This window comes from Oenanthe melanoleuca, chromosome 6 (assembly GCF_029582105.1).
Source record: "Oenanthe melanoleuca isolate GR-GAL-2019-014 chromosome 6, OMel1.0, whole genome shotgun sequence".
NCBI classification, from domain to species: Eukaryota; Metazoa; Chordata; class Aves; order Passeriformes; family Muscicapidae; genus Oenanthe; species Oenanthe melanoleuca.
This window is the reverse complement of record NC_079340.1, coordinates 34215864-34240928: the sequence shown is the minus strand read 5'-3', so window position 1 is coordinate 34240928 and position 25065 is coordinate 34215864. Positions and strand designations below refer to the sequence as shown.

At 50.9% G+C, this 25065-nt stretch overlaps 1 protein-coding gene across 2 annotated transcripts; it reads right to left on the bottom strand.

Moving 5' to 3' along the window:
- Positions 1–1012: 1012 nt before the first annotated feature.
- Positions 1013–24378, bottom strand: PPP2R2D (protein phosphatase 2 regulatory subunit Bdelta). 2 transcript variants are annotated; one of them, XM_056494281.1, is made up of 10 exons: positions 24245–24378; positions 23944–24039; positions 13739–13836; positions 11490–11655; positions 10437–10549; positions 8037–8214; positions 6865–7032; positions 4544–4713; positions 4380–4471; positions 1013–2897 (listed from the first exon to the last, which is right to left on the bottom strand). In XM_056494281.1, the coding sequence occupies exons 1-10, from the start codon at positions 24249–24251 to the stop codon at positions 2618–2620; spliced, it is 1368 nt and encodes a 455-aa protein (XP_056350256.1). In that variant the 5' UTR covers positions 24252–24378; the 3' UTR covers positions 1013–2617. The 2 variants fall into 2 exon arrangements, with proteins under 2 accessions (XP_056350256.1, XP_056350257.1); XM_056494282.1 differs by having other exon boundaries at positions 23944–24036.
- Between the last annotated feature and the right edge of the window lie 687 nt (positions 24379–25065).

Genomic DNA, 25065 nt, shown 5'->3' with positions numbered 1-25065 from the left:
GGCTGACAGGGGCTGATGAGGCTCTTGGCCTCTCCCTGCCCCTTTCCCACTGGTCACCTCCTGACATGGAATTGAGAAGTTTCCATGGAAAAAGCATCAAACAAAGGTCAGCAGGCCCTGGGTAACCTGCACTCACTGCACACACACAGGGAGGAGCTGGAAACCATGGAATTGTTGAGGCTGGAAAAGCCCTGTGAGCCCATCCAGTCCAACCATCCCAGCACTGCCCAGGCCACCACTGCCCCGTGTCCCCAGGTGCCACCTCCACAGGGCTGTGAAATGCTGCCAGGGCTGGCAGCTGTGCCAGGGCTGGGCAGCCCTTTCCAGGGAGGAATTTTTCCTACTCTCCACTCCAAACCTCCCCTGAGGCTGGAGCCAAGAGCAGAGGTGGAGTCAGAACCCCCCAAGTGCTCTGGTGCTGCTTCCAGCTCCCATGGGACTGAGAGCAGCAGGTCCCTGCTGGGGAGGGAAGGGGTTAAACCACAGTGTCCCTTTTTCACTGCCACTGTCCCCAGCTCCTTCCTCCCTGGGGTCACAGCCCTGGGGCAGGGCTGGCTCCTGCTGGGCACAGAGGTACTGCAGTGTTCCATGCTCTCATTTTCATTGATTCATTGATTTGAATTCAAGTCCCACAATGTGTGGGACTGCCCAAAGCCATGGGGCAGAAACAATCCCAGAAGGGTTTGGGGTTCTGCCCCATCCAGTTCCTCCCCTTGCCATGGGGGCCACAACCTTCCACTAGACCAGGGTGCTCCACTAGGCAGCAGTTTCATCCAACTTGACACTAAAATCTGGTTTTAGATAAAAGGATAAAAATTGCAAGAGAAGTTAAAAGCTAATGGAAAGCAAAGAGGATACAGGTAGGAGATTGCAGCCTATCCTTTGTACTGACACTCCCCCTGCCCTGCTGACAGAACAGATCCAGGCAGCAGCCCCGGCCACTCCACCCATCCCAACTGCAAACCCCCCCGGGCGAAGGAAAGCTTGTCAAAACACGGGGAGCACGGCCAGGTAAACATTTAAAATTTATTAAACTTTTTGGTCAAAAGAACTGAACAATTATGTACAACCCCACGGATCGGCTCGAGCAGGCGTTGGGAACGCGGTCGGATCGAGGCTCCAGCCACCCCCAGCTCCACATCTCAGAGTTCCAAATGTCACCCCAGCCTCCAGCTGACCCCAGCCTCTCCTGGGAGAGCTCAGCCTTTGTCCTTCCCACCTGCCTGGGGCCCGGGGCTGGCGGGATCCACGGTTTGCTCTTGGAATGGAACACGCCCTCGCTGCAGGGAACACAGAGTGTAACCACACCTGGGACTGGCTGGGGACAGCCTGGGGCTCTGGGAAGGGTTCCCAGGCTGCAGGCACCTGGCAGAGGCAGCCTGGGCTGCTGGACGTGGCCCCGGGCTCATCCGGGGGAAGGGGATGTCATTTAGGCCTCTTTGGAAGAAAAGAAAAACAAAGAAAGAAAGAAAGAAAGAAAGAAAGAAACAGTACCTAAGGCTTAAAACAAGTGAGCAAGAGAGCTCCAGCAGCTGCTGTCCTGCCAGCCTGGGCTGCACAGCCCAGAGTGGCTCTGCAACTGCACTGGGAAATACAAGATACTACAGCAAATACTTAAAATAAACTGTTCCCTTCCTGACAAAGACTAAAAAGGTTAAAAACCATAATGCACGTCAGGTCTGTCTCTGGCTGAGGCTGAGATGCACCAGAGCAGCTGCATGTCTGCCCTCAGAGCAGAGAAGGTGGCGATGGGTTGGTTCCCTCCGTGCAAGGCCGACACTTGGTTAAGGCTGTGGATGTTTTAGGACCCTTTCCATCTCCTACTTGGCACACACAGAGCCTTTGACAACAAATCCAGTGCAACTCCAACTCTATGACAATGCCATGGAAATTCTAAATTTAGAATCTGAGATACTACACAAAAAAGTTCGTATTAGTCTGCCAAAAACTCGGTGTTTTGGGGCAAACCCTGTCAGAGGCGCCACCAGAACTGTTCTGCACCAGCTCAGGACATGCAATACAAAAAGAAGACTGAATACATCCCTCCAGCTCTAAGAACACGTTTGCTAGGCTGTTATTTATTAAGTGGTTTCCACCAGAAGGTGTGGTTATAGGTACAGTTGGTGAGTAAATAGCCATGGACACCTGCCTAGAGCCCACCTCAAGCCCTGCAGAGCTCCAGGGCCAGAGCTGCCCCGGGCCCCAGGAGGAATGGACAGGCATCAAGCACGAGAAATGTTCTGAAAGGCCCAAATATTACAGCAGAGAGAGCGAGAGAGAGAAATTACACTTTCATGACAACTTTTTCTTCTCGGGTGTTAAATTTTTTTGGTCTATAAACTGGAAAGGAAGGCTCAGACATCAATAAATACATTTGTTTAGAGTGTTGGCCTCATTGAGCACCGTCCACCAATTCTGCCTCGGGGGCTCTCCCCGAAAGGCGCAGGCCCAGCCACCCGCCGCAGGCAGAACCACGCCAGGAACTCAAGCCAGGCCAGATCTCTGCCACAGCTCAAGGGAATAAGTGCATCAACGCTCCTCACTGATGGGACAACAAGGCCTTCTGGTACAGATAAACAACTGAGCTCAACTATGCGAGACCGCGCTCCGCCCATCCTTAGTTAACCTTCTCCTGGAATAAATACAAGTTATTGGTGGCAGCCACGGCGATGATGTTCTCCATGGGGTGCCAGGCCGTGTGCAGGATCTTCTTGTTGAAGTCCAGACTGTCGACGGTGATCTCGTCCTTCTTCCTCTTGCCGCTGGTGCAGACCTTGCGCGGCTTGAGCACGGCGCGGGGCTTGCTGCTCTCGCGGGACGCCTCCAGCGTGGCGTCGCGCCGCGAGCTCCGCTCAAACGTCCGGAAGAAGTTGTTGTAAGATCCCGTCATGATGGTGCTGGTGCGAGGGAAAGGAAGGCACATCTTGTTAGAAACGGGATCCACCCTGCGGGAGGCTTTGTGTCGGGATAGAGGTCGTCAGGGACAGAACTCATTCAGTCTAAAAGTTGCTGTTACATTTATTGTGAGAGTGAAAGTACATGGAGTCCTGCTGAGGGCTGCTGGCTGCAGCACAGAGCAGGACAAGGAGTGAGAGGGGGTTAGAGAGACAGCAATGGGATAAGAGGGTGAGGGGGTAAGAGAAGAAGGGAGAGAGAGCAAGAGGGGTAAGAAAGAGTAAAAGCAAGAGAGTGATTTCCCATTTACAATTCAATAAATCTTCCATGATGAATATTCTAATTTCCAAGAACCAATCTAACACAAGATACAAATTCTATAGCATTTACATACAGCCTATAGGAATCCTTACATTACCATAGTGTGTTACACTTTAAAAACTACCCTTTGGACCCTAGCAAGTCTTCTCTGACCTTTGGACTTGCCATCTAGCAGAAGGCATTGTTCTATCAAGAGGGGATTACCCCTAGCTGGCCATCCCATTGTTTCATGGCAATTCAGTAACTGAGGCTTGGTATCTCAAACGTGGCTTTCATTTCAATTTCTTTCATGGTTTCTACATTCCCAGAATCTGAGCATTCATATTTTTAAGATTTTCCTGTTTCATCTTCCACAACACCAGCCCTGCTCTGGGTCTTACATGTTCATGGCCAGGCCATGGATCCATCCCTGTCCTCTGCTCCACTCCTCTGGGGCTCAGCACTGCTTCTGCAGGACTTCTGTGAGCAGCTGTGCCCTGCTGTGCCTGCTGCCACTGGCACCCAGCTGCACTTACACTTTGGTCACCTGCACATCAGCAAAGCAGCTTCTCCTGGTGCTTCTCTGTCCCTTGTGCACACAGGTCACTGCCTGGTCTGGGTTGGAAGAGACCCCAAATCCCCCTCAGTGCCACCCCTGCCATGGCAGGGACACCTCCCACTGTCCCAGTGCTCCAGCCCCAGTGTCCAGCCTGGCCTGGGCACTGCCAGGGATCCAGGGACAGCCACAGCAAATCTGGGAATTCCATCCTCACGCAGCCAGGGAACAATTCCTGCCCAAATCCATCCAACCCTGCCCTCTGGCAGAGGGAAGCCACTCCCTGTGCCCTGCCACTCCAGCCCCTTGTAAATCATCTCTCCAGTTTCTTATTGGCTCCTTCAGGTGCTGTGAGGCCACAGTGAGATCACCCCAAACCTCTCCTGCCCAGGTGAACAATCCCAGCTGTCCCAGCCTTCCCTCCCAGCAGAGCTGCTCCATCTCTGAGCATTTGGTGCCTCCTCTGGGCTGCAGCAGCTCCAGGTGCTGCTGTGCTGGGCCAGCTCTGCAGGTGGGGCTCACCTGGGCACAGGGGCAGGAGCAGCCCTGGCAGTGCTGTTTGTGTGAAGTGCCTGCTCCAGGCAGCCCCTGTCAGAGCAGCCCCCCAGTGCTGAGCCCAGCCCCTCACCTGTCAGAGCCGTTCCAGCAGCACTCGAACTTGTCGAAGATGCAGTCGTTCTCGTACAGGGAGCACAGCTTGCTGCGCAGGTACTCGTGCACCTGGGGAAGGGACACGGGTTGGACACGCCCCGGGCACGGGACAGGGCACAGGAGGACACACGCCTGCTCTACCTGGTAGGTCTCCACAGGCTTGTTCTCCATGTTGAGGTCCCACACCTTGACTGACAGGTAGTCTCTTGTCATCATGTATCGCCCGCTGTGGCTGAATTTCACATCAGATATCGAGGATATTATTTCTGAAAAAAATGATCTGCTGCTAGGATCTTCAGGTTCCTCAAAAACTGCAGAGAGAACACACAGTTCCACATGAAACCAACGCCAGCTCACGGCTTCCAATGTTTTCAGTACTGGAAAATCTTAAATCAGTGACTGGTTTCTTTTTGAAGAAAGTTGCTGTTAGACACATCCCAGAAATAATCCCCTTTTTAGCACTGTGGTGTTCCAGGTCACCAGACTGCCAGATGTCCATCTCCAACACTCAACTGGAGCACAGCACCAGCAAAGCACAGCTCACAGGTCTTGGGGACCAACCTGAGCAGCAAACAGCAGTGGGTACTGTACCCACCAGAGCTGATCTCCACATCACCCAGAACAGGAGCAGACAGAACAGCAGCAACCCAAACACAGGACACCACTGTACCACGTACATTTCTTTAGCTCTGAACCACAACTGTACTGAACCACTGAAATGTGGTTGCAACACAGTTTGTATGATTTTAGAGAGCAGATTGTGGTTTAAATGTTTGGTTTAAATCCACAAGCCAACCTCTGAAATCAGAGATTCCTGACCCAGGCTAACCAACCTCACTCATGTTTGACAGAGCCCTTGCAGCAGGATGTGATTCAGTCACAAGAAGTTAAAAATAAAAGTGCTTTTAGGTGATTTAATGCAATACTGAAGCAGATCAGTGAGGTGGCAGGATCATTGTGGTTCCACAGTCCCTTTCCTCACCTGCTCGAGCTTTGGTGGCTCAGCAGCCCAAGAGCAGCCACCCTGCACCCCTGGCAACTCCTACGGATTCATGCTATCCCAGCACCTGCACTGCACTGGGGACAGGGATGCTGGCATCAGCCCAGTTTGCAGTGCAGAGGTGGAAGAGCTGCCCTGAACTGGCACAGGGTGGGTAGGTGCCCTGAGAGGCACCCAGCCTGAGTGTGGCCAGCACACAGGTGTCACTGGTGCCCAGAGCACTCGCTCTGTCTGAGGCAAAAATGGGCAAACAGGAGCAGCCAGGCAGTGCCTCATGGCTAGAACAAGAGAACTGAGACTGCCCAGCACCCCACAGCACTGCTGCCCTGTCACACCCCAGGGAGGTCAGGCGGGGTCCCACATGGCCAGAACAGCATGGACTGAGGGCAGGAAGGAGGGAGGGAGGGAGGGAAGGAGGGATGGAGGGATGGATGGATGGATGGATGGATGGATGGATGGATGGATGGATGGATGGCAGGCAGATGGGAAGGAGTGAAGGTGGGCAGGAAGGAGCACTCACACTTGGAGTGCTTGTCGCACAGGAGGGAGGGCAGGCAGACAGACAGGCAGACAGGAGGGCACACAGGCACACACACACACAGACACAGTCACACACACAGCCACACACACACACACAGACACACACACACACACAGACACACAGGAAGGAGCACTCACACTTGGAGTGCTGGTCGCACAGGAGGGAGGGCAGGCAGACAGACAGGCAGACAGGCAGGAAGGAGGGCACACAGGCACACACACACACACACACACACACAGACACACACACACACAGACACACACACACACACACACACAGAGGAAGGAGCACTCACACTTGGAGTGCTGGTCGCACAGGAGGGAGGGCAGGCAGACAGACAGGCAGACAGGCAGGAAGGAGGGCACACAGACACACACACACATACACACACACAGGCAGACACACACACAGGAAGGAGCACTCACACTTGGAGTGCTGGTCGCACAGCGCTGCCGAGCGCATGTCGCACAGGCAGGAGGGCACACAGGCACACACACAGGCAGACACACACACAGGCACACAGGCACACACACACACACACACACACACAGACACACACACACAGACAGGAAGGAGCACTCACACTTGGAGTGCTGGTCGCACAGCGCTGCCGAGCGCATGTCGCACAGGCAGGAGGTCACACAGGCACACAGACACACACACAGACAGGCACACACACACACAGACAGGCACACACACAGACAGACAGGCACACACACAGACAGACACACACACAGACACACACACACACAGAGGAAGGAGCACTCACACTTGGAGTGCTGGTCGCACAGCGCTGCCGAGCGCATGTCGCACAGGCAGGAGGGCACACAGGCACACAGACAGGCACACACACACAGGCACACAGGCACACACACACAGGCACACACACAGACAGACACACACACAGACAGACACACACACACACAGTGGAGTGCTGGTCGCACAGCGCTGCCGAGCGCATGTCGCACAGGCGGATGGTGCCCTTGCTGCTGCTGTACACGAACACGTTGCAGTGGTGCGGGTGGAACTCGGCCGCTGTGATCACCTCCGTCAGCTCCTCCATGTTGGCTGGCTTGATGTCCACGATGTCTGCCACAGCTGGTCAAGGCTGCAACACTCACACCCCAGCCCCTCAGCAGCTGAGCAGTGGCACAGCTCCAAAATGCAGGCAGGGAACTGGGCAGGAGCCTCCTTCCCACCGTAAGTTACAGCGTGGGGGAGAGCCTGGAGAGCTCTGGGTTTGACAAGTCACAGAATCCCAGAATGGGCTGGGCTGGAAGGGACCAACATGGCCTTGGACACTGCCAGGGACCCAGGAACTTCCCACCCTCCCAGGGAACAATTCCTTCCCAATATCCCATCCAGCCCTCTGGCAGTGGGAAGCCATCCATTCCCCTTTGGCCTGTCTACATGCCCTTTTCAAAGTGCCTCTCCAGCTTTCTCCATCATCCACAGATGCTGGGCAATTTCCTGGAGTGAAAGAATATCTCACAAGAATCAAAGTCCAGCAAGTCTCCTCAAGCCTCCTCCTTAATGCTTCCTATTGCACACCAAGTAAACCTCATCTCTTTTCCTAAAGCTTTGGAAAACCTGACCTAGAACTTTAGAAAATGACCTATTTAGGCGCCAGTACTTCTGCAACTTTTATTTTACTGAAGACTCATCAATGTAAAACACACTGTTAGTTTTAGTTGCACAGGTTTGCAAAAAGATCTGAAAATTAATTCTGTAGTTAATGGTATCATTTGACATCAAAAAAATATTGGGATTTGGTTTCAAGAGGAGTGTCACTTGGTTAATAGACCACAAACTTGGAAAGAGATATCACTGTTCATACCCAACAACTCTTATTTAAGCTGATTGAACTCCACAGGTTAGGGATGCTCCCCCAATTTTTCCTCAGAAATCAAAACCTCTCTGATGTTTCTACTGACAGTTTTGCCCTCAGGAACGACTGAGATTCCCAAAGCCTCTCACTGCGTTACACCCCCAGACTCAGAATCCCACTTTAACCCCTGCCTGCAAACAGCACTGATCAGTAACATCAAAGGGACGGTGTAGGCCAGCCCTGGCTGTGTGACACCCAAGGATACTGAAGCTCCTGTTGGTGACCTCCAGGTGCCAGAGGTTGATGCGCAGGTCGTCGGCAGACAGGTATGTGGCGTAGTCGCTGTTGACGGAGATGGAGTTGATGTGGTAGGTGTGGGCGTTGGCAAAGGTCCTGCGGGGGCTGGCCTCCACCATCAGGTCCATGGGCTTCAGGGTGGGCACCTGGGGGCACAGAGCACAGGGGATGGGCACAGAGCACACAGGCTGGCCTCCACCATCAGGTCCATGGGCTTCAGGGTGGGCACCTGGGGGCACAGAGCACAGGGGATGGGCACAGAGCACACGGGCTGGCCTCCACCATCAGGTCCATGGGCTTCAGGGTGGGCACCTGGGGGCACAGAGCACAGGGGCTGGGCACGGGGTACACAGGCACAGAGCACACCGGCACAGAGTGCAGGGGCTGGGCACGGGGCACATGGGCTGGGCATGGGGCCACTGACAGCCCCAGTCACTGCTGAGCCACAGGGTCACTGCTGACAGCTCACACATCACCCAAGCACAGAGCTACTGCCTTAGCAAAGTTGAGTCCACTCCCCCAACACTGCTGAGGCCACCACTATCCCCCATCCCCAGGTACCACACACAGCTCCTCCAGGGATGGGGACTCCAGCCCTGCCCTGGCACACGAATCCAGCCAGTCCAGTTTCCTGCCCCCAGCAGCTGCAATCCCACTCACCTTCCATCCTCTGCCAGCTCAGAGGGTGCCCTCCATCTCCTCAGCCAGATCATCAATAAAGACCTTAAACAGAACTGGCGCCAACACTGAGCCCTGAACCCCACAGCTTGTTTAATGACAATTAATTAATTGCACTGCACAGATTTCTGTATTGATTCAGTGACTAAACACTTCTGAAATCCACTGAGCACGAAAAATACTGAGAGAGCACATGGATCCTGACTTTGGATACTGCCAACAGCAAAGCTCCCAGCCACAGCCAGCCCTTGGTGCCTCAACCAACAGCACGTGGGCTGTGTTTGCAATGGCATCCAAGGGTTATAGAAACAAGCCAGAAATGACCCCAGACCTCAGACAGCTGCTCAGGAAACTGGAAAGAACAGTCTCCAAGAAAACTCCCAATTGTTCATGAACAGTCAGCAGCTCAGGCACACCTGGCTGTACTGCTCCCAACACCCAGCTGAGCTCAGGGGTGCCTGAGACAACCTGGAACAGGGACTGACATCCCAGAGCTCCCTATCTGCATCTCCCAGCCTGTTCACATCCAGCTAACTACAATTAATCCATTACTTATTATCAGGCCACTGTCCTATCTGAGCAGAGTGCTCCCAGCCTGGCTGTGGCAGCACAGCTGCACTAATGGGAAGGATCAGCAATGGGACTGGAAGAGCCACAGTCTCTGTGTGAAGTGCAGCTTCTCCTCCATGGCCACGTCCCCATCTAACAAAACTGCCAAGAGAGCCCCAAAGCTCCTGGTACCCTCTGGCTCCCCAAACCCTCAGCATTCCAGCACATGAAGGTACCTCCAGGTGTGGCTTTTCCTCCAGGCAGCTCTTGTTGAGATCTGGCTCATCCATCAGCCCCTCTCCAGGCTGAAGTGCCTGCAGCAGTGCAGGGACTGACTGGAGAGGTTCCTGCTGCTCCCCTGTGCAGGACAGTGCCCTAAGGAGCCCAGAGTGCCCCTCCAGGGCCCCAGCTGGTGCCTGCTCTCACCAAACCCCCAGCTGCTCCAGGGCAAGGCTGCAGAACCCACAGCTCCACCACTGGATCTAAGGGATGTCCTTGGGTTCAGCTGCTCCCACTGAACACTCAATCCAACCCTGCTTGCACACACTGAGGCAGTGGATATCCCTTCCCAGTGCATCCTATTCACCCAAAGCTTCTGTTTAGCCTTGGCAAAAGCAAGACAAAACCCCAAGAAATGCCTCCAGCTGAAGTCCCTGCCATGAGGGGTGGCTATGAGAGCTGTGAGAGCCTCAGTTCTGCTCCTGCTGATTATGAACAACATGAACCCCAGGAAAAACCCCAACCCCACCTTTCATTTCCTGGGCCCTGCTCCAAATGATCCCAAGGCTGGAGCACTAACCCTACCACTACAGCATGATGTCCCAGACTGTTCCAGTGCATGTTAGGTTATCCAAATGCTTGGAATTTGCTCTAACAAACACACCTTAATCCAGCCCCAGAATAGCCTATTCCAATTTTTGACCATCCTCTTAGAAACACAGTATTATAACAATGAAAGTTTCCCCCAAGCATTCCAGAGAAACTTTTAAAATAGTTTTTATATATAAGAAAACGAAGTGTCTCAGTTTTTTTCTGACAGTTTCCCATGGCCCTGAGCCAAGCCCCATTTTTGCTTGGCCCATTGCAGTCTGGCAGGACAAGGACAGAGCATGCAGACACACAGAGGCCGAGACAGACGTACCCGCAGCTCTGTGACTCGGAACGGCTCCCTGAGTCTTCCGTCTTCATCTTTTAGGTTATAACCTTCCGCTCGTTTGTCCCTCTCACTGATCTTCCATAGCTTAATAGTTTTATCTAAAACAAAAATTGACATGCTTGAGAATGAATTGAACACAGACTGCAGTCACTGAGTATGGACTCAGCAGAGTGGACACCAGTGACCTGGCTGTGGCTCCACTGCTTGCAGCACAAGGGCCCTGATGGAGCTTCTCACCCACAATGTGAGGTGCAGCTTGAATAAAACCCCAATTTGTGCCTCCTACTCCCCCAAATGCCTGGGGAGAGTTTCACACACCAACTCCCCAGATGCCCCACTGAGCCCTGGATGATTATCTGAATTACATGAACAGACCCCTGCTAGGGACCAAACCCAGCACACACATGAACTCCTTACAGTAACTGTGCTAAAGGAAGCCAGGCTTGTCCCAGGTCCCTCTCAGAGCCCAAGGCAGAGATCAGGATTTGGGGTTCCAAGGGAATGCACATCCCAGGGTTACCAGGGTGCTCCAGTGCAGCCACTGACTGCACACTTGTCTCACCAATGGAGAGATCCTTGGCTCACTCCTCCCCAAACTCCTGCAGAGCACTTCAGACAGTTTAAAGAATGCTTTATTAAGACTTCTATCAGAGGAAATTATTTTAATTCAGACAGAAGTCACTCCTGCTTTCAGAATTTCACCAGGACCTCACAAAGTGATCCAAACTGTTAGGAATAATGTATCCCTCATAATAAGAGCAAGTTTTTTCCACATAATAGTTTAGGTTGGAAAATATCTTTAAGACATGAGTCTAACTGTTCCCCCTAACCCACGTTCCCAGTTCTACAATTTTATTTACAGATGTTCCACAATGCACCAAAATTAAACAGACCCAATATCCACAAGACAACATTACAATCAAAACATATTCTGCATGTAATTAGAGAAAACATTAAAACAACATCAAAACACATAAAAACAAAACCAAGTGTATGACAGGTGAGACAATATTCCAAGGACAAAGAAAGGGCTCTTACCATTTGTAGACAGCAGGAAGTGAGCAGCATTCTGTTGTGGTAACCACCTAATTTTATTAATTTTTTCCTCAATTTCTAGACTTTTCAAGTAGTCAAACTCAGGCTCGTGACTCTGGAAGGTACTGTAAACATTGTATTCTCCCCGGCACAGAGGACGGCTTTTAGTCTGCAGGAAAAAGAGCATTTCTTGATGGCACTGGCTCCCTCAGAAATGGCCCATACACATCAAAAATTGTCAATCAGAACTTCAGCTTTTCCAACAGCTCTTGCATTCTGAATCTTCAGTCTGAGATATTGTACCCAGTTTAGCAGGAGTACAGTGCACACAGCCTTCCTCTTCAGAAATGCAGCTGTATGTATAAATAACTACCTGGGCACCCTTCAGGCTCTGCCATCCTGTGTGGTGGCTGTGGGAGCAAGGAACAGAGAGCAAAGTCCCAGGGCTCCCAGATCTGCATTATCAGATCTGAGGCAGCTCATTATCAGGCTTTCCCAGGGAGCTGGTGGCAGTGCTTGTGCTGCAGAACAGCCCCAGGGCTGCAGTTTGCCCTGCAGTGGCTCAGTTTCCACACTCTCATTAACTCTCAGACTTTCCATGGTTTTCTCCCTACATGCCACTGACTTGTAAGAATTTTGGGCATGTTCCTCTCACCTGGCCCCATCCAGAAGTTCCCTGCACTCAGGGTGAGCTGCCTTGGCACTGCTGCTGTCCCTCTCTACTCACACATTTGGAATAATTGCTGCTTGCAAGTGAAGTCAAGTCCTATGAGGCAGGGCAGGATGCAGAGCCTTCCCAAATCCCAGTGTCTGGGGAACTGCATAACCACCCTAAGCTGTAACTGACTTTGTTAACCCAGTCTAAAATCCAAACTGGGTAACAAATATACTTATCATTTTAAGATTCCAACATCAAATAGTTATTCTGGATTCTTTCCTGCAGTTTTGCACGTGACTAAAGAAATGTCCCTCATTCCCAACTCTTCCCCCAGTCTCCATGTGTTCCCAAGGAGACAGCTGAATTTTCCTGTGTGAACAGTCTGACTTGGGGTTTGTTTTTCCCCACCCTCTGAGGAACTGCTGTGACAGGAGGGTTTTACCTTACAGAAAACAGAGAGCCAACACATCATAGTCCCCCTTCATGTCAGGCACGAGATCCTGAGAAGTTCAGGATGCTCCTGAGGCACTTCTGACCTTGTGAGCCTCAGCTAAGTCTCTGGCCACCCTGAGTAGATGCAGAAGGAGCCTGGAGCTGTGTGGGTGCAGCCAGGGAACATCCCAGCAGTGCTGGTAGCTCCCTGCTCCAGCACAGCCTGAGAGGCACCTGTGGGACAGCACTGGGACCAGCAGCACAGCCAGGAAAAATACAAAATACAGCCAGGTGTTCATTACCAGAGCATCATCTGAGCCCCACAAGGACAGCAGAGGGGTTCTGCTGCAGAAATCCCACAGCACCTGAAGATTTGTAATATTAATGCACAGACAAGCTGAATTAAAATTTCAGTATAAATTCTGGTATTTCTGAGCCAGGAGAATGCTCAAATTCCACTCAACTCCTCAAAGGACAGGATAAGCAGACACTTTGGTGAGAACTGCCATGTGGAATGCTGGCTTTGTAAAGAACACAGTCCCACCTCCCTCCCAGACATGACAACTGCTTTCCAGCACTTGTGCACGTTTCCCATCCCCTCTGCTGCTCAGGATGAACGCACAGGAACATGACAGCAGTGCCCCACAGCTGAGCTCCACACAGAGGAGCTGGGGAAGTGCAGGAGGGACAGAGCTCCCACCCTCCTGATGGGAAATGCTCAAGTGCTTCTGGAGAAGTGGCTGTTCCCACTGGTTTTAAATCCTCATACAATTTTAACCACCCTATCCTGTAGTCCTTGAAGCTTGTTTCCTGAACTTCTTTTACATTCTCTCCCAAAGCATTGTGATTTATCTCAGATCAGCCTGATCCAGTGGAAAAATTCAGGAGAAAGTGCAAATTCTGCAAAGCAACACTGAGGACACCAGGTACATATAAAGAGCTCACTTGGATTTTGGGGGCTCTTTTCTTTGGAAGGAGGGAGGGGAACCCTCACCAGAACAATTTACCAACTACAGCACAGGGCAGATATTTACAAACTTGGCTAATTTGGGGTTTTCTGAGAAAACTCTCCATTCAAACCTCAGGGCATGAACAGATGAAGTGAGACTGTGCAACACAAGAAGAGTGTAGTAACAACACTTTTGTTTTTTGAGTCACTGACCTCTTGTTCCCTTTGAAATATAACCACTCTGCCACCTTTGTCTCCTGTTGCAAGAAGATCACCAGTGTAATTAAATTCAACTGTTGAAATTATATCAGCTGTAGAGAGAACAGAAATAAACCAGCACTGTAATGTGGAAAGCAAATCAAAGAGCTCCAAGACAAGCACAAAAAAAGCATTACAACTCTTATTAATGCAATGACACAATTCCTCATTTACACCCCCAAATGCAGCCTCATTCCAAAGCCTGACACACTTTTACTGACAAGCTGAAACACTCATTCACTCCTCTGAGCTGGCCTTCAGTCACCAGAGCCTTGGAACCCAAGGTGTGTGTGCTGCTGTGGGCAATATCCATGGGGCTGTCCCTGCCCTGAGCTGCCCAAGGTGTGTGTGCTGCTGTGGGCAATATCCATGGGGAAATCCCTGTCCTGAGCTGCCCAAGGTGTGTGTGCTGCTGCTGGGCAATATCCATGGGGCTGTCCCTGTCCTGAGCTGCCCAAGGTGTGTGTGCTGCTGGGCAATATCCATGGGGCTGTCCCTGCCCTGAGCTGCCCAAGGTGTGTGTGCTGCTGGGCAATATCCATGGGGAAATCCCTGCCCTGAGCTGCCCAAGGTGTGTGTGCTGCTGGGCAATATCCATGGGGAAATCCCTGCCCTGAGCTGCCCAAGGTGTGTGTGCTGCTGGGCAATATCCATGGGGAAATCCCTGCCCTGAGCTCCCCAGTGTGTGTGCTGCTGTGGGCAATATCCATGGGGCTGTCCCTGCCCTGAGCTGCCCAAGGTGTGTGTGCTGCTGTGGGCAATATCCATGGGGCTGTCCCTGCCCTGAGCTGCCCAGTATCAGTGTGAGCAGTAACACTGCATGTCCATGGGGCTGTCCCTGCATCCTGCCAGCTGTGCTGTCCCCAGGATCCAGGTGAGGCTGAGGCACACCTGCCTTTCCTGAGCCCAGCACTCAGGGACTCACTTCAGGAGCCTGGAACAGGCAGCTCCCCTCAGCCAAAGGGGGAAAATAGAAACAAAACTCTTCCAGCTGAAGAATTCTTCCAGCTGAGCTTCCTGAAGCAGATCCCTCCAGAACATCAGCAAGGACAGGAGGAAGCAGGAGAGCACAGAAATGCCCTCAGCACCTGCAGTGCCCTGGGGCTGCTGCTCATCCCCAGGGCAGCCACAGTCCCCCTGGGAGGTGGCAATAAAGAAATAATTGCCACTGAACAGCCCCAGCCAAGGGGAGGGGAGATAAGGAGCTGGAAATGTCTGTCCCAGGCTGGGGCAGATGGTAACAAACCCAACAAAGCACTCAGCAAACACTGCTCCTGCTGGGCCTGCTCACATCAAATATTGCATTTATGATGCAGATAGCAGAATCCTGAGGTTTGAAGTGTATCCTATCAATTAGTTGCAGAGTGTGCAATTGGAGACTCCCTGGAAACTCCTTTCCTGTATTGATTCTGATGGGCCATCTCTGAAATTCCTTTCAATAATGCCCCACTCTCACGAGGAAGGTGACTGGAAACCCTAATCAGTTTTCTCAATATAAGTTCATTTTTCATCTTTTATCAATGATGCCCTTAACGTTTTCTCCTAGTATGTAGAGATGATAATTTACCTTATTGGATTAAAAAATGATTATTTAAAAGAACTAAATAAATGAGCAACTATCATTTTTCTACAGATTTAAGCCAGCCTTCAACATCACACTAGTAACCAGCTTTTGGACACATTCAGTTTTACAGTCACCTCTCCTTAAAGGGAATTACCAGTCAATTATCAGCTATTATTAATTAGACACAGGGATTTTAAAGGACACCCTGGGAAAGCAGCAACCCAAGGAAAAAGAAACAAACTGAGAAGGCAAGCAATCAGTGAAGTGAGTGCCTTCACTGAGAATTTTATGGCATTTTCAGCACTCAGATATGAAGAAGCCCTTGCATTATGAAAGTTTTATTAGTTGCAAAACTAATATTCCACTACCACCACCACTGCAAGCACTTCTAGCAAGGATCCCTTTTACCCTTGGAGACTCAGGAGTAATAGCAGCAATAAATGCCTCCTTGACACATGCAATTCTTTCAAAGTCACAAAGCTCCTTTCCCATTTCCTTTTAGAAAGGGAAAAAGTTATTATTAGCTTCTCCCATTTTCTACTGGAGTATTCACACAATTACTTGCTCAAAATAATCTGTTTATCACTTTTGTTTCCCAAAAATGCCCAAACCAGCTGCTGACACAGCCATTATTCCCCAGCAGTGCTATCCAGACAAACAGAACCTTGGGTGGAAACACACCAAAACACAGACACTACCCAAATTTCATGGCTTGAAACAAGAAGTGCAGGGAGAGGAGGTAAAGAGCATGCACTGAAACAGTCTGAACCAACATGCTCTAGGGAACAGGGAACTGGGTGGGCACAGTAGGACAAAAATAGAGAAGCTTCCTCCAAATATTTTCTAAGTTACAAAATTTGGAATATGAGCAATCACCTGTTTTAATAGCACTGTACTTGTTTTATCCATAAATGTATGAATTATAAAGTTTTCCCTACAGGCATGTTTAATTGAAGCAGCTCAATCCCCCAAATCATTCCACCCACTATCCTCAGCACTTTTCCATCTCAAAGCAGGTAAAATCAAAAAATATTCCAAGACTCCAAGTAAAGCACAGAATGAATTCCAAACCATCCCTCAGCACTTCACCCACCTACATTTGCTCTCCACTTCCAAGTCAGCTTAAAACTTTTAGGAAAGAACAAAGCAAACCTCTGCAGGTTCTTCATGACTGCATTACCTCTGGGATCTCTAAGCTCTTTTATCAGATGCACAACTGCTGCTCAGGTACACAAGCACCAGTGTTATCCCTCCATGCCAGCACAGAAACTCCCCATGGAAGGTGGGACAGGCTGAGCAGAGCCAACCAGCACCCCAAGGCTCTCTTCTCAGCTACTGCTTTTCCAGAAGCAGAGCTTTGTCCAACTGTCCCTCCAGTCTGTTCCTGGGGGGCTGGGACTTGTTCTGCATTCAGGTAAATCCTGCTCCTGTAACCACGGAGGGCAGCAATCCCTGGGACTTCACAGCAACATACAAGCTGGCAATACTTCTTTCCAGACATGAAAAATTCATGTTTAGCCTCACTTCTGGAAATGAGTTCCAACTTGGTTGCAATGCATCCAGAGGAGAAACCGGGCTGTTTTCACAGCTGGTGTATTAAAAGGATTGCTGGCAACTACACTGTGATTCTGTAGTACCCCCAAATTCAAGAGCACTGATCACTTCCACGGGTAGCAAACTCCATCCCAACACATCAGAGGCCACAAACATCCAGCTCTGCAGCAATGTGTGCCCATCCCCTGCCTCAGGACAGCCCTGTAAGCCCTGGCTGAAGTGTCAAAGTTCAGCTTGAGTGCTCTGAGCCTTTCACCTTCTCTGCTGAGTGAGAACCTCCCACAAACAACTCCTGCCACAATGCTGGCAAGTTTACAGCCTCCAGAGCCTCCTGGGCAAGTTGTGCAGGGAGTGGAGGGGGCCAGGGTGGCAGAGAGCAGCTTTGGTTAGGATTTGGAGATGACAGCAAGCTTATACTGCACACTAACTTCACCCCCAGGACTCAGCCCGGGTATTTCTGACACCGGATCAACGGCCGGGCTCTCAGCTGAGGTAATGGAGAATGCAAAGGGATCCACAACATCTACATCAGGTGCCTAAAATTAGCTCCTGTGAACTTTTCCTCTCCAGGCTGGCTGGGCATTGCTGCTCTGGTTCAAACCCAAACCTGGAAACATGGCATTACCTGATGGCTCACCCAGGACAGAGGCAATCTGCAGCTGCAGTTCATGTTCTGTTCAACACTGACAGGGTCAGCACCAGTGCCTCCCATCCCATGAGCTGCCCAGAGCCTCTTGTCACAAACCCACTCCTCAGACATGGAGTGAAAAGGAACCAAACACTCACAGCTCTCTATCAGCACCTAACAAGGAGGCTGCTCCAGCTTCCAGGGCAATTTAACTCACAATTTTCCATGTAATGGACCACACAGCACTTCAGCACACAGCCTGAACAATGCCTGCCTGAAACCTGGCTCCTGTCCTGCTCCCTAAAGGGGAGTCTGAATGCACAGCCCCTTCTTCCATGGCCCACCCTGGGACCAAAGCAGAGCTGCAGTGAGGCAGGAAACCTGTGCAGAGGCTCCTGCCTTGAGAGGACATGGCTGGACTGGCCTGCAGGCAGGTGACTGGCAGGAGACTGCCAGTGGCAGATGAGCAGAGGAATATTTCTGTGGCTCAAAGGTGACACACCTTTCCCTCCAACACTGTTATCCTACAAAGCTGTGGGAGGCACTGTGTGCTCTCCCACAGGGGATGGGAAGCAAGCAGAGTGTGCAGAAGGGATCAGCACAGGCTATGTGCTCCTAAATGGACTCAGAGCAGACACTGGATCTCCCTGGAATGCTGTGCTGAACTGTGTGACACAGCATCAGAAGGAACACAGCTCTCTTTGCAGCACACAGGGACAGCAGAGCACTCTGAGGGAGCAGAGGTGACAAACATGGGCACTGAGAACAGCAAGGAACCATCACTTCAGAGCAACTCAGGAAAGACTCCTCAAATAAAAAAATACAATAGGAGCAAATAGGATCAGTGAGAGAAACAGAGAGCCCCTTTAGAGGGAAGAGATTATCAAAGAAAATGAAGCAATTTAGAGACCAGCACCTGCTGAAGAGCAAATCATAGAAAAGATGTTTAAAAAACCAAAATCCTACTGGAGCTTAACAAGTTGCAGACACACAGGGCCACTGATTTGCAGGAACTGCACTTCCCAAAGAGTCCCAAACAGGAACAGGCAGCTGCACTGAAGGGTTTGGGGTGGCCAGAGGGAAGCAGTCTGAGCCCAGCACTCACTCCTGCCTCAGCCTGTCCATGTCCCTGAGCTGCCTCCAGGTGAAGGAGAGCTGTCCCTACAGCTGCCAGCACAGGGGGACAGAGGAGCACCCTGCTGGGTGAGCAGGGACTGACTGCTCCTGCTCTCAGGGCTCCTAAAATGCTGTTTGCTAACAGCTGACAGAAATCACAACTGCACTGAAACATGAGCCAAACTTCCCAGCTGTAATAACCAATAACCACCTGACAATATACATATACATCCAAGTTACTCAAACCACCTCAGAACATGCCTCCTTGCACACTCAAATTTACATTTCCACTTTCAGGATTTCTTTGTAGAGTTACCACAGGAGTGAGGTGTACCAGTTTACACTGTCAAACACTCTGCCAATCCAAAATATCCATAAGGATGGCACAGCACAACCGGGGTGGCACAGCACAACCAGGGGTGGCACAGCAACCTCAGGGATGGCACAGCAACCTCAGGGATGGCACAGCACAACCGGGGTGGCACAGCACAACCAGGGGTGGCACAGCACCATAGAACACTAATTCCAGTAAGCTTTCTCCTACTAGAAGTACATTTAATTAATTCATGCTATTGTTAATTTTTTCTAAGTAGCTCATTGTGATGGTTTTGGGTGCACTTCTATCAGGAGTTCATGAAAGTCTTAACATGATAAGAAAATCAAGTTTTTCTTTCAGCTGAAGCTCTCCCACCTTCCCATTCTTTAAAAAAGTGGCTTTTGCTGTTTTTCATCAGGCTTTTCCCTCTGCAGGGACAAACCCAGTGGCTCCCACTGCTCACACAGGAAGACTTGCACCAATTCCTGCATTCCCACTACTCAAATTGCTTTGTTGTGCAATCCCACTTACAACCCTGCAACTGATATTCACTGCTGGTTCAGACTCTTCACCACTCACAAGCTACATTTTACCAAAATATAATGATGGGATCCCAGCCTGGTTTGGGTTGGAGGGACTTCAAAGCCCACCCAGTGCCACCCCTGCCATGGCAGGGACACCTTCCCTGTCCCAGGCTGCTCCAAGTCATTAATCCCCTCCTTTCCAGCTCCTACAGAAAAAAAACCACATTATTAAAGCTTACAACCAATTCGTGCAACTCCCTTCATGTAACTGAACCAGACATCACAGAACTGCACCTCTACTGCAAGAGGTTTTTTTTAAAAGCACAAAATCATGCCAGAATTTCCTTTAAGCACAGGAGAATTCCTGAACCACACAGGATGATTTGCAAAGACAATTTCTAGAGAACATTTCTAAATCACTTGTAGCTGCACTCAGGATTACAGGCTAATATATTTTTATTAGATTGTGGCTGTCTTTGCTCCCTGGCAAACTGCTGAGGTGTCTGACCCAGCACCCAACAGGCAGCAAAAGCAGAAGAGACCTGGCTGAAGTGATGGTAACAAGGGATGTCTCAGTCTGGCAGGGCAGTCAATCAATACCAGTCACTATCTGGAGAATTTAAAAAACCAACTTATTTCTCAGGTCATTAACTGGAGATACAGAACTGTACCCAGAAGTGGTCATGAATTAGATGCAGAGCATCTGGCCCAGAGGAATTTGGGCATATCTGTACATTATTCAATAAACAGATCTACATTTTACTTGCCCAAAAAAAATGAGCCTCCCTAAACAAGACGATTTTGAACATGCAAAACAAATTCAACACTGAAATCATGGAAGTGATAAAGTCTCTGGCAGCATTTGTATTCTCTATTTAGAAAGGTCTTTCTACAAAAAAAAGCAAGCCAAGGATTAAAAGTTTCATGGGTACCAGTACAGGTTTTGGAGTCATGTGGTTAACAGTAACAACAAAATCACAACACAATCTTTCATTCAAATTATGATTGCTGCCATCCCCAATATTAAATCTGTTTTATCCTCCAGTCCTCTTCCCTGAATCCAACTAAACTTGTCTGTTCTAGAAGAGTCAAATCCAACCCTTTCCCAAATCCATGCTCAGTAATGATGGCTGATCCTGCTCTTGCAGAAATGCTCAGACTGAACAGTGCCCCCTCTTTCTTACACAGAGCTGAACAGAGGTCAGGGATTAGTCACTGAGGAAAGGCAAGGCACGGACAAGACAAAGAGGAGACAGTGATTTTCTGTATTAATGACCCACTTAGGAAAATCCAGCTGCCAATCTGATACAGCCTCTTGTCCCACTGTTTGTGTTGAAGCCAGGCACCTGAGAAACAGCTATGGAATAGAAAATGTATGTGAGAACTGCACTGCAAAAAGAAAGGATTTTCTGGTCAAGTTTTCTGGCTGAGCAGTTTCAGCTCCTGAATAGAGCTCTAAGAAAATCCAGCAAAACATTCTGCATGGAACAGGCTGGACAGCAACTCCATGCTGTCCTCTTTCTCTAGAGAGCTGATTTTTCACAAAATAGACCAAAAACTGCCAGCAGTTGTGAGCTTGCACTGTCACAAAAATTGATGTGCAATTTGAAGCTATTTCAAGGCAACAGTTGTCCATCAAGCAGGTTTACATGGGCAGTTTGATAAGAGAGGATTTCAAAGATGGTAATGAGCAAGTAAGTGCCTGAGGCCCAAAATCTAGCAATGTATTTGTACTCTTACTAGAGAATTAAATTTGGCCAATTATTAGCCAATAAATAGTGTATTTTTTATAGTTAATTCCAGTTTCAAGGCAAAATCTAACAGGAAGGGAAAGGCCACAAATCAAAATAAAATCAAAAATCACAAAGCCTGTAAATAGTTCTGGTATTCCTATAGGAAAATGAAACTTTAGTGGCAGTTTTGCAAAACCAGGTGCTGAATGATTCCTGGAGCTTCCCTGCTCTGTGCCAATCCACGCTGCTCAGGGGTTTCCTGGGAAGCAAGGTGACCCAGAACTACATCCTTTACTCAGGGAGAACTGACTTTTAGTCACACAGGTGACAGATCCAAGAAAAAAGAACCATTTAAAAAACATAAAAGCTACTTATATACATTTCTACAAGATTTCTGGGAACTTCAGAGCAAGCTACAAAATGCACAGAGGAGAGAAAAAGGAAGAGAACAACTGAGTGAGTCGAGTTTCTCGAGCAGTTCCCAGTCTATCCCTCCCATGGCCATTATTTTAAATGGAATGCCAAACAAGTGGCATGAAAATGAAAACACTGTCAGCACAATTTCCCCATTGCAGGCAGCAAGGGAAAATATTTACTGCATCCAGTAACAAAAATAAAATCCCAAACCCAAGCTGAGCACACACGGCCCTGCAAGTCAATTCACACTTTAGAGAGGAGCACTGCCAGCCTGGACAGTTGGAGCACAGGAAATTTAGGGGCAAAAAAAGAACTTTCTCATCAGAGTCAAGCAAAACTCCATCCAGGTTCTGCACATCACAGAAAACACTTTTCCCAGTTAAAACATTCCTTGTTTTCTACTCTGTCCAACACATGAAGCGTTTGGAAGATTTCAGAGAAATGTGAAGGTGTGCCCTTTTTCCTGCTTAATATCCCTATTTATAGCTCCCAAACAAGTGGGAATCAAATCCCTCCACAGCTGCAGGAACCCTTTAAACTGCACTTTTCAATGCAGCACAAATGACAGAGCTGCACTCTCTGTGCGTCAGAGCGAAACTTGACAAGCCTGACAGACTCCACTGGTGTTTCTTTTTTCCCTCTCCCAGTATCGTATCACTGTTGTTACCTTTTATCCCAAGCCCAGAGCTGGAGACAGTTATCCTAGGCCCAGAACTGTGCCCAGCTCTGGCTCCTCAGGACAAGAAATCCAAGGAGCTGCTGGAGAGGGTCCAGCAGAGCCCACTGAGGTAATTTTGGGACTGGAGCATCCCTGAGATGAGGAGAGATGAGGGACTGGGCCTGGCCAGTCTGGGGAAGGGAAGGCTGAGAGGGGATCCATCAATGCACACAGACCTCCCCAGGGCTGGCACAGCACGGTGCCAGACACAGGACAGGCAGCAGTGCAGGAACAAAAGCACAAGTTCCAGCCCGAGGGGAGAAAGAACTTCTGTCCATGGAGGGGAACAGCTGGAACAGCTGCCCAGGGAGGGGCTGGGGTCTCCCTCTCCAGAGCCATTCCAAACCCTCCTGACACGTTCCCCTGCCACCTGCTCCAGGTGACCCTGCTGGGCAGGGGGAGGGACTGGATCATCTCCAGAGATCCCCTCAAACCAGCTGCCTGGGGGCTCTGGGGCCAGCACTAAGGACCTGGAGGATGGCGCTGTGCCTGCTGTGTGATGCTCTAGGGGTGGGAGTCATGGCACACACAGACATGGCACACACACACAGAGCCATGGCACACACACAAACACACACAGACATGGCACACACACACAGAGCCATGGCACACACAGACATGGCACACACACACAGAGCCATGGCGCATACACACACACACACAGATATGGCACACACACACACACACACACACGCACACAGCCATGGCACACACATGTACACACACAGAGCCATGGCACAAACACATGTACACACACAGAGCCATGGCACAAACACACACACACACACAGAGCTATGGCGTGCACACACAGAGGCTTGGCGCACACACAGAGCCATGGCAGACATAGATCCATGGCACGCCCCGGCACACACACACACAGACAGTAATGGCACACACAGATCCATAGCACACCCTGGCACGCACACACACAGTACTGGCACACACAGATCCATGGCACACCCCGGCACACACACACACAGTATTGGCACACACAGATCAATGGCACACCCCGGCACACACACACACACACACACACAGATCCATGGCACACCCCGGCACACACACACACACACACACACAGATCAATGGCACACACACACACACACACACACACACACACACACACACACACACACAGATCCATGGCACACACACACACAGTATTGGCACACACAGATCAATGGCACACCCCGGAACACACACACACACACACACACACACACACACACAGATCCATGGCACACCCCGGCACACACACACACACACACACACACACACACACACACACACACACACAGATCCATGGCACACCCCGGCACACACACATACACACACACACAGATCAATGGCACACCCCGACACACACACACACACACACACACACACAGATCCATGGCACACCCCGGCACACACACACACACACACACACAGACACACACATCCATGGCGCACACACACACACACACACACACACAGATCCACGGCACACCCCGGCACACACACACACACACATAGATCCACGGCACAGCCCGGCACGCTCGGCCCCCGGACGCTGCGCCGCTGCCCCCCGCGTGCCGGGGCTCCCCTCACCTTCCGCCACGTCCTCGTCGATCGCCCCCTTCACCTGCAAGAAGCACCACTGCACCTCGTTGTTGCCGCCGCCGTCGCCTCCAGCTCTCGCCACTACTGCGGAGGGAGAAGGGGCGGTGAGAGAGGGAGGGAGGGAGAGAGGAGCCCCCCGCGCCCGGCCCCGGCCCGCAGCGCTCGGCGCATCACCGCCGCTGCCGCCCGGCGCGGCGCGGCCTGCGGCCGGTCCCGCGGCCCCCCGGAGCCCACCCGCGGCCCATCCCCGGCGCGGGCGCGGAGCCGAGCGCGGGGCGCGGACGCAGACCTGCCATGGCCGGGGGAGCCGCGGGAGCGGGGCCGGGAGCGGGGCCGGGAGCGGGACGGAGCCGCCCGGAGCCGCGGGAGGGTTCGCGGTTTCAAAATGGCGCCCATTGCCGGGCGGCCCGGCCGTGACGTCACCGCCGGCTCCCCTCAGGGAGGGCGGGCCGGGCAGCGAGCGGGGCGGCGATCGCGGCACCGGCACCGGGCCGGGCCGGGCCGGCGGGAGCAGCGGGAGCGTCAGCGGGAGCAGGAGGAGGAGGAGGAGGAGGAAGAAGAAGAAGGAGGAGGAGGAGGAGGGGGAGTGGTGGTCTCGGTGCCGCGGAGGCGCTGCTCCAAACGCGGCTCTACGTGAGGGCCGGGGCGGGACCGCCTCAGCGGGGAGATAACGCTGTGTGCATCCCGATTTAGTTCTGCCCGCTCCCTGAAGGGTTAATCGTGATGAGATAAAAACAAACAACAAAAAATCTCCAAACGTGATTCTGACTCGTTTCCGCCTCCAGCGCGCGCAGCGCCGGCGTGAGGGGAAGGAGAGGAGCGGGGGCAGCGCTGCTCTGGGGTGGATTTATATATATTTATATTTATATTTATATTTATATTTATATTTATATTTATATTTATATTTATATTTATATTTATATTTATATTTATATTTATATTTATATTTATTATCACAGAATCGCAGAGCTGCTGAGGATGGCAGTCCCTCAGGATCATCAGTCCAAGCACTCAGTGCCACCCCAGGAACTCCGGGGATGGGATCCAGCCAACCCAAAAGTTTTTTGTAGAGTCCTAAAGAGAAGTAAAGTCCCAATTAGGAATAGAAGC